Source organism: Manis javanica, chromosome 6 (assembly GCF_040802235.1).
Source record: "Manis javanica isolate MJ-LG chromosome 6, MJ_LKY, whole genome shotgun sequence".
Taxonomy (NCBI): Eukaryota; Metazoa; Chordata; class Mammalia; order Pholidota; family Manidae; genus Manis; species Manis javanica.
Window position 1 is genome coordinate 85713930 of NC_133161.1, and position 15726 is coordinate 85729655.

At 39.6% G+C, this 15726-nt stretch overlaps 2 protein-coding genes across 6 annotated transcripts in view; one reads left to right on the plus strand and one right to left on the minus strand.

The window, feature by feature from the left end:
* TMEM60 (transmembrane protein 60) overlaps window positions 1-15726 on the plus strand; it is an 83988-nt gene that overhangs the window by 42472 nt on the left and 25790 nt on the right. Inside the window, exons 3-5 of one of the 2 annotated variants that reach the window (XR_012132348.1) lie at window positions 5600-5720; window positions 6049-6155; window positions 10621-10704. The gene's annotated coding sequence lies outside the window, so the exon portion shown is untranslated. The remainder of the gene's footprint in view (window positions 1-5599; window positions 5721-6048; window positions 6156-10620; window positions 10705-15726) is intronic. The other variant, XR_012132347.1, reaches the window with a different exon arrangement.
* RSBN1L (round spermatid basic protein 1 like) overlaps window positions 1-15726 on the minus strand; it is a 191746-nt gene that overhangs the window by 36105 nt on the left and 139915 nt on the right. For all 4 annotated transcript variants that reach the window (XM_073238945.1, XM_073238944.1, XM_073238943.1 and 1 more), the window contains 3 exons: window positions 10597-10734; window positions 8891-9033; window positions 5588-5755 (listed from right to left, as the gene is read on the minus strand). In XM_073238945.1, coding sequence (XP_073095046.1) covers window positions 5588-5755; window positions 8891-9033; window positions 10597-10734 — 449 coding nt within the window. The remainder of the gene's footprint in view (window positions 1-5587; window positions 5756-8890; window positions 9034-10596; window positions 10735-15726) is intronic.

Sequence of the window (15726 nt, forward strand, 5' to 3'; positions counted from 1 at the left end):
AGTATATAGCAATCCAGGCACACTTGAAGAAGAACAATCCCAAATGAATAGTCTAACATCACAATTATCGAAACTGGAAAAAGAAGAACAAATGAGGCCTAAACTCAGCAGAAGGAGGGACATAATAAAGATCAGAGAAGAAATATACAAAATTGAGAAGAATAAAACAATAGCAAAAATCAATGAAACCAAGAGCTGGTTCTTTGAGAAAATAAACAAAATAGATAAGCCTCTAGCCAAACTTATAAAGAGAAAAAGAGAATCAACACAAATCAACAGAATCAGAAATGAGAATGGAAGAATCATGACAGACTCCACAGAAATACAAAGAATTATTAAAGACTACTATGAAAACCTATATGCCAACAAGCTGGAAAATCTAGAAGAAATGGACAACTTCCTAGAAAAATACAATCTCCCAAGACTGACCAAAGGAGAAACACAAAAGTTAAACAAACCAATTACGAGCAAAGAAATTGAAATGGTAATCAAAAAACTAACCAAGAACAAAGCACCCGGGCTGGACAGATTTACCTCGGAATTTTATCAGACACAAAGAGAAGACATAATACCCATTGTCCTTAAAGTGTTCCAAAAAATAGAAGAGGAGGGAATACTCCCAAACTCATTCTATGTAGCCAACATCACCCTAATACCAAAACCAGGCAAAGACTCAACCAAAAAAGAAAATTACAGACCAATATCCCTGATGAATGTAGATGCAAAAATTCTCTGTAAAATATTAGCAAACACAATTCAACAGTATATCAAAAGGAACATTCACCATGACCATGTGGGATTCATCCCAGGGATGCAAGGATGGTACAACATTCGAAAATCCATCAACATCATCCACCACATCAACAAAAAGAAAGACAAAAACCACATGATCATCTCCATAGATGCTGAAAAAGCATTTGACAAAATTCAACATCCATTCATGATAAAAACTCTTAGCAAAATGGGAATAGAGGGCAAGTACCTCAACATAATAATAAAGGCCATATATGATAAACCCACAGCCAGCATTATACTGAACAGCAAGAAGCTGAAAGCATTTCCTCTGAGATCAGGAACTAGACAGGGATGCCCACTCTCCCCACTGTTATTTAACATAGTACTGGAGGTCCTAGCCACAGCAATTAGACAAAACAAAGAAATACAAGGAATCCAGATTGGCAAAGAAGAAGTTAAACTGTCACTATTTGCAGATGATATGATATTGTACATAAGAAACCCTAAAGACTCCACTCCAAAACTACTAGAACTGATATCAGAATACAGTAAAGTTGCAGGATACAAAATTAACGCACAGAAATCTGTAGCTTTCCTATACACTAACAATGAACCAAAAGAAAGAGAAATCAGGAACACAATTCCATTCACAATTGCATCAAAAAGAATAAAATACATAGGAATAAACCTAACCAAGGAAGTGAAAGACCTACACCCTGAAAACTACAAGTCACTCTTAAGAGAAATTAAAGGGGACACTAACAAATGGAAACTCATCCCAGGCTCATGGCTAGGAAGAATTAATATCGTCAAAATGGCCATCCTGCCCAAAGCAATATACAGATTTGATGCAATCCCTCTCAAATTATCAGCAACATTCTTCAATGAACTGGAGCAAATAATTCAAAAATTCATATGGAAACACCAAAGACCCCGAATAGCCAAAGCAATCCTGAAAAAGAAGAATAAAGTAGGGGGGATCTCACTCCCCAACTTTAAGCTCTAATACAAAGCCATAGTAATCAAGACAATTTGGTACTGGCACAAGAACAGAGCCACAGACCAGTAGAACAGATTAGAGACTCCAGACATTAACCCAAACATATATGGTCAATTAATATTTGATAAAGGAGCCATGGACATACAATGGCAAAATGACAGTCTCTTCAACAGATGGTGCTGGCAAATCTGGACAGCTACATGTAGGAGAATGAAACTGGACCATTGTCTAACCCCATATACAAAAGCAAATTCAAAATGGATCAAAGACCTGAATGTAAGTCATGAAACCATTAAACTCTTGGAAAAAAACATAGGCAAAAACCTCTTAGACATAAACATGAGTGACCTCTTCTTGAACATATCTCCCCGGGCAAGGAAAACAACAGCAAAAATGAACAAGTGGGACTATATTAAGCTGAAAAGCTTCTGTACAGCAAAAGACACCATCAATAGAACAAAAAGGAACCCTACAGTATGGGAGAATATATTTGTAAATGACAGATCCCATAAAGGCTTGACGTCCAAAAAAAAGAAAGAGCTCACACACCTCAACAAACAAAAATCAAATAATCCAATTAAAAAATGGGCAGAGGAACTGAACAGTTCTCCAAAAAAGAAATACAGAGGGCCAACAGACACATGAAAAGATGCTCCACGTCACTAATTATCAGAGAAATGCAAATTAAAACTACAATGAGGTATCACCTCACACCAGTAAGGATGGCTGCCATCCAAAACACAAACAACAACAAATGTTGGCGAGGCTGTGGAGAAAGGGAAACCCTCCTACACTGCTGGTGGGAATGTAAATTAGTTCAACCATTGTGGAAAGCAGTTTGGAGGTTCATCAAAATGCTCAAAACAGACTTACCATTTGACCCAGGAATTCCACTCCTAGGAATTTACCCTAAGAACGCAGCAATCAAGTTTGAGAAAGACAGATGCACCCCTATGTTTATCGCAGCACTATTTACAATAGCCAAGAATTGGAAGCAACCTAAATGTCCATCGGTAGATGAATGGATAAAGATGTGGTACATATACACAATGGAATACTACTCAGCCATAAGAAGAGGGCAAATCCTACCATTTGCAGCAACATGGATGGAGCTGGACCAGGGTATTATGCTCAGTGAAATAAGCCAAGCGGAGAAAGAGAAATACCAAATGATTTCACTCATCTGAGGAGTATAAGAACAAAGGAAAAAACTGAAGGAACAAAACAGCAGCGGAATTACAGAACCCAAAAATGGACTAACAGGTACCAAAGGGAAAGGGACTGGGGAGGATGGGCGGGTAGGGAGGGATAAGTGGGGGGGAGAAGAAAAGGGGTATTAATATTAGCATGCATGGGGGGGATGGAGAAAGGGGACGGCTGTACAACACAGAGAAGACAAGTAGTGATTCTACAACATTTTACTATGCTGATGGACAGTGACTGTAAAGTGGTTTATAGGGGGGACCTGGTATAGGGGAGAGCCTAGTAAACATAATATTCTTCATGTAAGTGTAGATTAAAGATTAAATAAAAAAGAAAGAAAAGGGGGATTACTCCTTGATAGGATAAAACTAATGGTAAATCAACGATTAACGCATGCTTTAAATATCCTTAATTTTCGTCACTTAAAGGGTGTCAGATGATTGGCTATGGATGTACACTTTTCTGATAATATTCTTTTCTCTTTAAAAAAAAAAAAAAAAGCATTTCCTGTGTGGTGACCTCCAATGAGGTCTACACAATGGTATAAAGGGCATATCAAAGTGTGGGCAAAGGGTCTGTTTGTGTTTATACAGAGGATCAAAGCCTAATTTGGCTACCCAGAAAATGAACTAAGATGACATGAAGAACTTCCAACATCAGCACTCTCTGGAAGACTCATACCAGAAGATGATCATCAAAAAACCTCAACAAAGATCCAGGCGATGCCGCAGTTGTAGCTGCATCTATCCCACCGGTTCCTGGACTTGCCATTGGAATGAAGAAGGAGATATCTAAGCTGGCCTGTGTATACAGTAAAACAACAAATTTGACTGGATCTATACTGTTGGAACTCAACCAAGAATTAGGAGAAGTGCAAGTCGTAGCGCTCCAAAATCTTACGACTACAGACTATCTACGGTTAAAAGAACATATGGGACGTGAACAGTTCCCAGGAATGGTTGTTTTAATTTGTCTGATTTCTCTCAGACTGTTCAGGTACAGTTGGACAATATCCATCATATCATAGACAAATTTTCACAAATGCCTAGGGTGCCTAACTGGTTTTCTTGGCTTCACTGGATATGGCTGGTAATTATAGATCTGCTTTGGTTATGTAACTGTATTCCTATTATGTTAATGTGTGTGCGCAATTTAGTTAGTAGTTTAAAACCTATACATGCTTAAGTTACTCTACAAGAAGATAAGTCAAAGATATAATCAATCCTCCCATGTTTTCTTCCATATGCTACCTCTATAGCTTTTCTTCTTCCTTCCTAATTACGACCCTTAAATAGAAGTCGTGCCTCATATAGAATCTACCGAGTATCATAATTCCTCCAAGTGGTAAAGATACCTCAAGACAAATGCTGGGCATAGAAGCCACAGGGCATAAATCTGCAAAGAAGTAAAAAGCTAACCTTTTCAAACAATATGGCTTCTCTCTCACTTACCAACTTTACATCTCCCTGTATGGCCCCGGAAGATGACTGGTTAGCCAGAGACGGGTAAGATTCCTTAAGGGAGGAACAACCTAAGACAGGCACAGTCGCAGGGGGCCCATCAGGTGAGAAATTGGGGATCAACAGAGTTGAGGCTTATTAGAACCTAACCCCCCATTTTGAGAGAAATCTTCTGCATCCATGGATGTTTTATTGCTCTTGTCTAGCTTGGATTAACACATAGTCTACAGGCACACACCTGATCATCTACATTTGCTCTCTTACAACACTATGTTTTCTACCTTTATCTTGCATCTACCTACGACTTCAGCATTTTATTAAAAATAAAAATAATAATAATAATAAAGGGAGAAATGTGGGATCCACATATAAATCAAGTATAAAAATCAAATGAATATTCATATTTGACCTGATTGTTTGTAGTTCATAATGCGTGATCAAAACCGAAAGTTTCTGTGATGACTGCCCTTGTACTGTTCACCATGTAAGAACTTATTCACTATGTAAGAATTTGTTCACCATGTAAGAACTTGTTCGTTATGCTTCAGAAGATTGGAGACTGACAAGAATTAGGCTTGGGGTGGATTAATGATTGTGCGTTGAGCATTGACTCACCTATACAGAATTTTATCGTTGTTAACAACCATTTGATCAATAAATATGAGAGATGCCCTCTCAAGAAAAAAAAAAAAAAAAAGAAACTGATCCACACACCCAAAAAAAAAAATCCAGAATCAGACAATTCTGATATCAGACTCAGCTGTACCATTTATTAACTAAATGACTTTGACAGTTATCTGACAGCCCTGAGTCTCAGTTCCCTTCTGTGATAAACACAGACCTAAAAGTAGTTGAAAAATTAAATGACCATTTGTAAATGGGCACAGTAAGCACCCAATGAACCTTAGTTTTTTTTAACCTAATATAAGACAATTGCTTTCACTTTTATTCACAATGAAAATTAAATTATTTCAGTCAGTCATATTCAAAAGACTAAAACTAGATTCCAGCAATCGAAAATCTTCTTTAGTGAAATTATATGGTTAGGATATCCAAATACAGGGAAAAATTATTGTTCCCTCGCAATAAGAATTACTGAGAAACTTGCAAAGAAAAACTTAGAAAGCAAGAAAACTTCACTGAAATAGCAAGAAACCATTCCATTAAACTAGCAGTAGTTAATATGTACCACTCTCCGCAGTGCACAGCCTTCAACACTCCAACAGCAGCTGTCGTCTGTCGTTCAAAACCTTGTCCAATATGATCTGCATGGGCTCTTGTCCTGTCTTCAAAGAGCATCTCACGGGGCTCGCTAGTTCGAGGTAGGTATTGCAGGTTTTTTATTTCATTGGTAGTTCTGTTTTACAAAATTACATATAGAGAGAGGGGTGAGGGGCTTAAACTGCTTTCAAAGATTTATACTGATGTACAGAGGCTTAATTGCCATCACATAACTCAAACTAAAGGAAATTTTAAATAACCTGCCCCCAAATAATGTTCTATTTTTAAAATGAACCAGTACAAACAAAAACATATATATATATATATATATAATTCCCTGCCTTTTCTAACACACCTTTCATAAAAGTGGCAGTTGTAAGGAATATATAACTGGATAAGTAACTAAATTACAGTTGGTGTGGTTTACAGGTTTCTCTGTAACCAGAATCTTCACCTGAGGTTTGAGTCTAACATGTGGAACCAAGTCCCCACTCAGGCCACATGACTAACACAAGGCACATATCTGGATCAAACAGGTAACTTTTAAAAATGCACTAATTTAATATTTATAGAACACCTACTTATGCCAGGTGCGATCTAGGCACTGGAGCTAATGAATAAGACAGTAGTGAGTAAGACAAATCCCCTGCTCTCATGGAAGTTTATGTTCTAGCAGAAGAAAGTCTAAAAAATAAACAGCAAGAAAACACCAGGCCATTAAGTGCTTCCACAAAACACGCAATTAATTGGAACTCAAAAAGGAAAACTGTAGCTCCTTCTTGGAGAAGAGCCATCTCCCATGGGCCTCTCCTCCACTGCTCACCTTCTAGAATCCATAAGTATAGAGAAGCTGCTGACTACTTAGCCTCACTCATTGCAGAAACCTCTCCAATTTTGCTGGAGAAGGGGAAAAGGGCACGAAAAATTTGTCTTGGACTCATCATCTTATTTATATTCCTTTATAGTTTTTCTGTTGTTTCCAGAGAGAAATCCAGATTACCCCCATAATTTTTCTCCTAGGGTCACTCTTCCTCATTAATTCTCTAATTTCCCACCCTCAGTCCCTCTGCTTTCTGTTCTTTGTGCACTCCTGCATTATAGTCTTATTACACATTTAAACATACATAGACATCATGCTTTAATGTACACTTTTTTGGTCTTTGTCATTAACGTTCTATAAGTGTTAGAAAGCTAGATGATATTTCTTACTATGGAAAGCTAGCAGGCTTTCATACACACAAGTTTGGTCTCTGTAACACCACATTCTAATGAATTAAGACTTTATATAAAGCATTTAGCACAGGGCTTGGTGCATTCTTTTAGGTTGGTCAGACTGTAACATGATGTGAAACCATCGCTTGTATCATGGATTGTAATCCCTGAGGTACAGGCAAGTTCCTCAAGGGGCTGGTCAACTCCTGAAAATTACATGTAAACTTATGTGTATATCTGCATCATTCAGGGGAGAGGCTTTCAGATTCTCAAAATGATTTATGAATTCAAGTTTAAGACCCACTGAGAAACCAATGAATTTTACCATTTACTACCAACTTATAAATTAACTTAAAAATTTTTATTCAATGAATATTAAGCACCAGGCACTGTTTAGGTGCTACAGACACATTAGTAACAAGCACAACATTGTCCCTGCCCTCTTACAACCTACAATTTACTCAATGACCATTTTCCCATTTTTATTTTTTTAATTATAACCAGTGAAACCATCTTTAGGTATCTAAAAAAAGGATATGCCCCCAGTATCATCATCTACTCCATCCCCACCAATGTGAACCTAGTATATGTTTTTCCACACTTTTCTCGGTGCTCACATATATATATCTACATACACATCTTTTATTTCTTTTCATAAAAACAGAATCATACTGGACATGTTACTCTACATTCTGCTCTTGTTAAATCATGGATATCCTTCCTACCAGATAAAGATTATATAAATAATTCATTTATTTTAACTATTTATTACTTTAATAGGAATGTATCAAAATGTATTCAACTATTCCCCTGTTAACGGGCATTTACTCAGACCATTTTAAACTTTTTTTTCAGTATAAATAATGCTGCAATTAACATTCTTATACATTTACCTTTAGTACTTTATTTCTTGGGATAGATTCCCAAAAGTAGGGGTGTTGGATCAAAAACTATATATTATGTTAAAACTTGGTGGACTATTGCTAGATTACTTCCACAAAATGATTATAGCAGTTCATCCTTCTACCAACAATATATAAATAAGCCTGTTTCCTCAAATGCCTACCACCCTGTAATATTACTACTCCATTAATTTTTGCCAATGCAATGAGTAAAAACAATACTTTTAAATTCTTTTAATATGCACTTGATTGCCTGAGGACTATTTTTTTTTCGTTGGATTGTTTCATATTTTTCTTGTCAATTTGGGAACGCTCTTTGTGTATTTCTTACATCTTTTCTTTCACAAACACTATTGCCGTTATTTTTTTTATCATGTTTAGGCAGGGCTCTCCTAGACTTAGAAGGTTTTCTAATTTTTTTATGAATTATGTTTAAGTTTCTAACTTCTTGTATGAAATAGGAGTTATGGCTTTGTTTTCTTAGAGATGAATTACCAATTATGTGAGCATTATTCATTAAATAAATCTCCCTTTTTTCTCACCTATCTCATATATTTTCTCAATATACTTATCTATCTGTGTACTCTATACTTTTCCAATGACCATTTAGAGCTTTATAATAATTTTCAGTATCTATTAAAACAAAGTACCCTCACTTCTCTTCTCTTCCACAGCTTTTCTTGGCTCTTTGCTGACTTTATTTATTCTTCCTTATGAGCTTTACAATCATTTTATCCAGTGCTGGAAGTGTGAGTTAAACTGGAATGCTAAAAATTTCAAAGGACTATCATGTTATCCAATCCAGACATAACAAGGTTTTCCATTTGTTTAGATCTAATTTTACATCCTCTATGAGATGTTTTAGTTTCCTCAAGACTGGTTCTGAATATCTCTTTTTAAACTTATTCCAAAATAGCTTATAATGTCTGTTATGAATGACATTTTTTCCATTCCTAATTTATTGTCACTTACCTACATTGATGTCTTATTCATATTTGATATTTATTTGAAAAAACTATTTCAGTACATGTGGCATTTTTTAATTCATTCCAGTTATGCTCGAAACTTTCCCCTCCTTCTTCCTCCAGCTTTCAACTAACACACACTCTAACAAATAAACACCCAACCACAGCAATAAAAATTTATATCCAACATACCTTTTCCTTTTGAAAGGTGACTTTGGCATATCAGCCACAGGGATCATTTGTTCTCCTGGGCGTACCCACATGATGGGACCATCATCACTATCTTTTCGACTTTCCAATTTTAGACTAGATAGTGTCCCCCATGGCAGTGTACACTAGAGGGAAATAATCACACAGAAATGAATTATTTTCAAAACGTATCTTCAAATATAAACTCACAAATATTGCCCTCTTGACAAACTTTCATATGTACCTTTATACTTACACATCTAAAATATATACCTACATTCTCCTTCAAAAAATTATATTTCAAACACATCAAGAGAATAATTTTTCTCAGATGGTTCCCTCCTCCAACCCTGTTAAAGATACTGTATAAATCATTTGTTATTTTTCCATATACCAAATACATGGGTCATTTTATGTTAAGAGTTGGCAAAATAAAGAAGTGTTCCCCATGAGGACCTATAAAAATAAACAACTGAGTTTAAAAAAATACATCAAAAAAAAAAGGATACCCCTTTTGATTAGTTATAATCAAAAGCTCAGAATAACAAAAAGAAAAACTACACCAAATCAAAACTTATTTCTGTTTAGTAGTTTCTTAAAGAGATTGCTGGTCTGAAAGCAGAGATTAAAATCTTTGAATAGAAAAGAGAGAAGAAGAGAAATGACTAAGGGCCATTGTCAACGGAATGGTGAGAATAATATTAAAAAACAATCATTTCATACCCCCTTCTCAAAAAGGAATTGTCAAATTTCTTCAGAAAGAATGCATTTAGCTCATTTGCTTTTAAAATGAAAATCTAAAACATAAATATTTAAATATTGGTCTTTAAAAATACTACCCAAAATAAATGCAACTAAATTATTCCATGACATCACTAGTTGGAAGAAATAGAAAGGAACAAAATGTTTAAAAGGAAATGAAAGGGGAATGGAATGGGGTGCAAAAGAAAAAGATATAGATCAGAAAACCAAGCAAGTGAAAAAAGGAGAGATGTTCAACAGATCATGTGGTGCATATTAGAAATAAACTGATCTTGTCATATTCTGACCTTTGAATTACTGATTATAATTAACCTAACTACATTTCGCTCTCAATGAGATAAGCTCAGGAGCCCACAAGAAGAAATAACTTTCTAGAATGCAGAGACTGTTTAAAAGAAACAGGAACCCAGCTAGAAATCATCTAAAGAAATTTAAAGGGACCTTAAAGCTACATAGTCTAAATGCCTTATATTATGGATGAGGAAACTGAAGCTCAGGAAGTTCAAAGGGCTTGCCCCACACAGTGAAGTACAGTCAGGTTGAAATAGATATGTATAATTTCCCAGGCCTGTTTTCCACAAGGCCCAACTGCTATTCCCTTGTCCTAAACACTTCAATTTAGTGGGCACCCTTCCTCTACTTCTTAAATCCACTGGTACTCAGTTTATAAAAAGCTAACAAACACATGGAACCTAATTTCCTAAAGTGGCAGCAACAGGCAAATGTTATTTTCTGGTCCACCACTTAGCTTTGCCTTTATAATTAGTACACGAGAAGTCATGCACACACGCTACACAAGAATTACTATTAGTTTCCCAGCTCTTCCTTTTCTTCCAATTCAAATGAAATCAAAATTTTTATAATTCTGAAACAGCCATGATTTCTACCACCTGTAGCATGAAAGTAACACCAACAATTTAGCTTATTTGATAATTGTTTTCTCTTACTTTTAAAAATGGTGACTCTTCCAGCATGTCAAGGAACTCAGGGAAGTAATCTCCCACTTCTTCATCAACTGCTCCCACCAAGCTGATTTGTCGCATTGGGCCAGCTCTGTAAGTACCGTGAGAATACGTTCTTTTTACCTGAAGGATAAGATATGGTTTAATTAAAAAGTTATGCATAAGATAATGCTTGCTTTGGTGCATAACACTAAAGTGTACTGTCTGAGACTATCAGAACATAATGTGAAGCAGCAAGCTTAACAAAACAAAAAAGGCTTTACAAATACAGTTCAAGAATAAGGCATTAAAAAAAACCCTGTATTAAATCCAGCTATTTTACCTTCTCTATCTACTATTCTAATATACCTGCTTATGAAAACACAGTTTAGATAAACAGCATAATTCTAGACAATTAAATATACCTTCTTTACATAAGAGTTCATCACTTGATCTATAATGCCACAGAAATTATTTTCAAAAGTTAGTATGCTCACATTTTCCTAAATGGTTTTCATATATTTTATCAGAATTTTCAAAGTAGACCCTCTAAAGCATAACATTTAACCATAGTTCATATGTCTAAAAGGCCATCAGGAATGACCTTCCCTTAGGGATCTTACAAAATTAATTAAGAACCAGTTTTACATTTCTATGATGAAAAACTAAGATTGAGAACCAGGAGTCCTAGGTCCTAAATCTACCCTTGTTATCTATCAGTTCTGTGACCTTCAGATGTCACTTAAATTCCTTGGTTTTAGTTTCTTTAACTGGAATGATTAATCTCAGATTGCCAAAGAAGATTTAATAATTACATAAAGCCACCTGAGAATCCTAGCAAATGGGTATCATTCAAACATCAATCAAAATAAAACAGCTTATAGCTCACGTATCATTTGTATGTGAATTTTTACAAGTATTTTAAATCCTGAATTTTTACCAGTACATTTAAATCCTGCAAAGAAACCTATGTCTTTTCATATACTAACACTAGTAAACAAGAGTCCTTTTTAAATAAAACAACTTCTTTCAATAAACAAACTAAGCAAAATCCCAATTATCTTTTTCTCTGGATTAGCCTTTGTGGACACTAAATTTAGAGAGATCAAATTATCCCAGCTTGCCTGGGTCTATCCCAGTTTTAAAACTGAGAAGTCCCATATTCCTGGCAAACCCAGAGGGTTAACGCCTTTATCACGTCATCAACACAGACTCTTAAAGATATTCCACATCACTAGCTGAATCCCCACAATTGAAGCTGGTACAGATAGTATCATGTATCAAAGTATTTAAGCCTGACCCACATCAGGGGATTCAGCTAGTGATGTGGAATATCCTTTAGAGCCTGTGTTGACAACGTGATAAAGGCGTTAACCCTCTGGGTTTGCCAGGAACATGGGACTTTTCAGTCTTAAAACTGGGATATTTGCAAAGAACTGACAGTAAAAATTCTGTCATTATAAAATAATTTGACTAAGACATTCAGAGAATTTTATTTCCTTTTTTATCATAGTCAGCAAAGCAGCATAACAATGATACATTAATTCTTTGATAAGCTTATTTACAAGTTTTCATCAGCTATCACAAGTGCACTTCTTAGAATCACAGAATATTCTTACAGTTCCCAAGCTACAAAAATATCTGGAGTTCTGCATCCACATTTTGTATTCAGGTCTCATCTTTTTCCTGTCTCCCCAAAATTCTTACCATCTCCTACACTGCGAGAGCTAAAAGTTAAAATATGACTCTACAACAGTCTCTATGTTCTAGATGCTTAGATGTACTAACAGCACCACAATAGGAAAATCTGTCATTAGTATGCATTTCTGCAATGCAGTCTTGAAGGGTCCCCACCAGTAACATGGCAAACTTTCAGCTTCTCTTCGGGGTCCTCAGTTCCCGCCGGCGCCACCTGAAGCCCAATCACCTCTCGCCCCCCTCCCAATCCCAGCACCTAGCCAACAGCCACCAGCCCCGTAGAAGTGACACCTCAATCAATTCATGCCCCCTCCTATATAACCCAGCACCTTTCCCTAATAAAGCGGAACTCTCCGGTGAATTGCTGCTATGTGTCGCTCCTTTCCTTTCATTGGTGACGAAACCCGGGAAACGGGACACCCCAACTGGGCCCCGTCTTCCCCCGACACCAGCAGCAGCTTGCCCTCGTCCTCTTTTTCCGGCGCTGGTTCATCACACTCACCACTCCTCTCTGGCCTTTAGGTAAGTTTTCCCCCCGGAGTGGGCCACTCTTCCACGAGCTATCGCAGTGCCATTGACCGTGATCGTCCGGCAAGGCCCTGACACTCGGGGATGAGGAGGGAACGCTCCCTGCCTCAGGCCTTCACGGCTGCGGCGGACCCTCAGGCCCCTCCTCCAAAAGCCATAAATCCCCGCAAGCCTTTACGGCTGCGGCTGACGCTCAGGCCCCTCCTCCGACAGTCAAACGCATTCACCATCCCTTCCATCAGTGCTGAAAGTTTTTAAGCAAAATTTCCCCGGGGTGGGCCACTCTTCCCCGAGCTATCACAGTGCCATTGACCGTCATCGTCCGGCAAGGCCCTGACGCTCGGGGATGAGGAGGGAACTCTCCCCGCCTCAGGCCTTCATGGCTGCGGCGGACCCTCAGGCCCTTCCCCAAACAGCCATAAATCCCCGCCTCAAGCCTTTACGGCTGCGGCGGACGCTCAGGCCCCTCCTCCGACAGTCATAAATCCCCGCCTCAGGCCTTCACAGCTGCGGCCGACTCTCAGGCACCCCCCTCCAACAGCCATAAACGAGGTGACTCCTTTGTAGATGAGAACGCTCCCTTTTCCCCCCACCTCCTCCTTCTGCTCCGTCCGCCGAAAACGCCTAGCGCTAGGTACCTCGTGACTCCGGCACTCTGCCTTCTTAGGGAAGTCTGGGTGACGACCCACACTTCCCAAGAAATTCCGACTCGTATACGAGTTTCCGCAGACCACCAAGGATCATCGGAGATGCCCTTTGTCTCCTTGTGGTCTGCTTCCAGTCCGAGGATCTCCGTTCATCTTCCCCTGTTTGTCTCCTTCTCTGTCCTTTAGCCATGGGAGCCTCCTCATCCCTCCCTGAAAGTTCACCTCTTGAATGCCTGCTTAAGCATCTGGCTACCCTCTCCCTGACGCCTGATATAAAACCAAAACTTCTCCGTAAATATTGCTCCCAAGATTGGCCGACATACCCCCCTAGACAATAACAAGCAATGGCCCGCAGGGGGAACTCTTGATCCAAACATCACTCGCGATCTTTTTAACTACTGCCAGCGCCTGAAAAAATGGAAGGAGATTCCCTATATCGAAGTTTTCCGCCTCCTCCTCTCCCCGCCCCCTCCCAAGTTCTCCTAGCCTGCAAGCCGCCGCCCCCGCAGAAGCCTCCTTTTCACTCCCTTCCCCTTCTTCTCCTACAACAGCCCTTCTCCCTTCCTCCCCAACCATCTCCTCCCCCATCTCACCTCCTCCACCTTCATTCCCTGCAGATTAAGCCTGAGCCTTTCAGCCCCCCTTTAACTAGGTCCCAAGAGCCTCCTCCGTCGTTGCCCTCATCACCTGTTTCTCCCCTGTTAGGGACCACCTTTGTCTTCTCACATGTTTGTAGAGAGAATGGGAAAGCACCTCCCCCCATGTCTGAACGCAGCATGGGAAAGCACAAGCTAGAGAACAACTGGTGCAGTCCTTAGAAGTTATCTGTCCACAAAAACATATCTTGCCAAGACTCCTCACTCTGAAAATAGGGAGACCTTGAAGATGTGTAGAAACACCGCCCCTGCTTCTAGCTATGCCCTTCCCCCACTTGCCGATGTGGCAGGAATAGAAAACAACGCATTCCATAAGCAATTAACTGGAGCCCTGCTGCAGCTCAGTTAGTAGAGCATGGGACTCTTAATTCAGAGTCATGAGTTCAAGCCCAACTAAAGCAGCAGAGGCAAGCAGCTGGGCTGCTAGCTGGCGACATGTGGGTCCGATTCTATCTTTCTTTATTTTCTTTGCCCCCCTTCTGCACTTCAGGACCTGCTCGACTAGGCACGGCTAGACCGCGTCACTCCCCCACAGACTGAGCCAGAACCCTTCAGTCCCCCTCAGACTCAGTCCCGAGAGCCTCCCAAAATTATCGCCCCCCCTCCGGGAGGTAGCAGGATTCAAAGGCATCGTGCGCGTTCACGTCCCTTTCTCCTTAGGAGATTTAGCCTAACTAGAGAAACGCCTAAGTTCCTTTTCCACTGATCCCATGACATACAGGGAGTTTCAAAAGACCCTCCAGTCTTACAGCCTCACACATCATGACATTTTCATGCTCCTAGCCAATACTCTCCTCCCTGAAGAGCGTAGACGAGTTTAAGACTTCGCCCAAATGCAGGCTACTGAAACCCACAGGACTGACCCCACCTATCCCCCTGGCGCCACTGCTGTCCCCGAACAAGACCCACACTGAAATTATAACACCGCCATGAGTCTCCGCTCTCGAGATATTTTTGCCTCCTGCTTAATAGCAGGTCTGAAAAAGGGCAGCTTGTAAAGTAGTCAATTTTCAAAAGCTCCAAGACATAATTCAAAAGAGAGATGAAATCCCCTCCGAGTTCATAGACAGACTCACTCAAGCCCTATTACAGTATACCAGCCTGGACCCAGAAACACCTGAAGGAAGACATGTCCTTATGACATACTTCCTAGCTCAATGCTACCCCGACATTAAAGCTAAACTCAAAAAGTTAGAACAGGGCCCCGCTACCCCACAGACTGAGATCCTAACAGTGGCCTTTAAAGTCTTCCATAAGCGGGAGGAGGAGAAAGAATGCCGTAAACAAAAGGTTGATCAGGCCAATTTCCAGATGTTGGCCCAGCTGATAAAACCACAACCTGGGCGCCCCTCTACAAACAAGCCCCCCCCAAGAGCTTGTTTCAAGTGCAGAAAAGAGGGACATTGGTCAAGGGCGTGCCCCGCCCCCAGATCTCCTACCACCCCATGCCCCAGATGCCACAAAAAGGGCCACTGGGGGTCTGATTGCCCAACCACCCGAAGGGGAGGCTGGACGAACAACCCCCATCCTAAGCCCGCCGTAGTGGGGCTGGCAGAAGAAGATTGATGGGGCCCGGGGGCTTCTCGCCCAACCATTTCCATCACCAA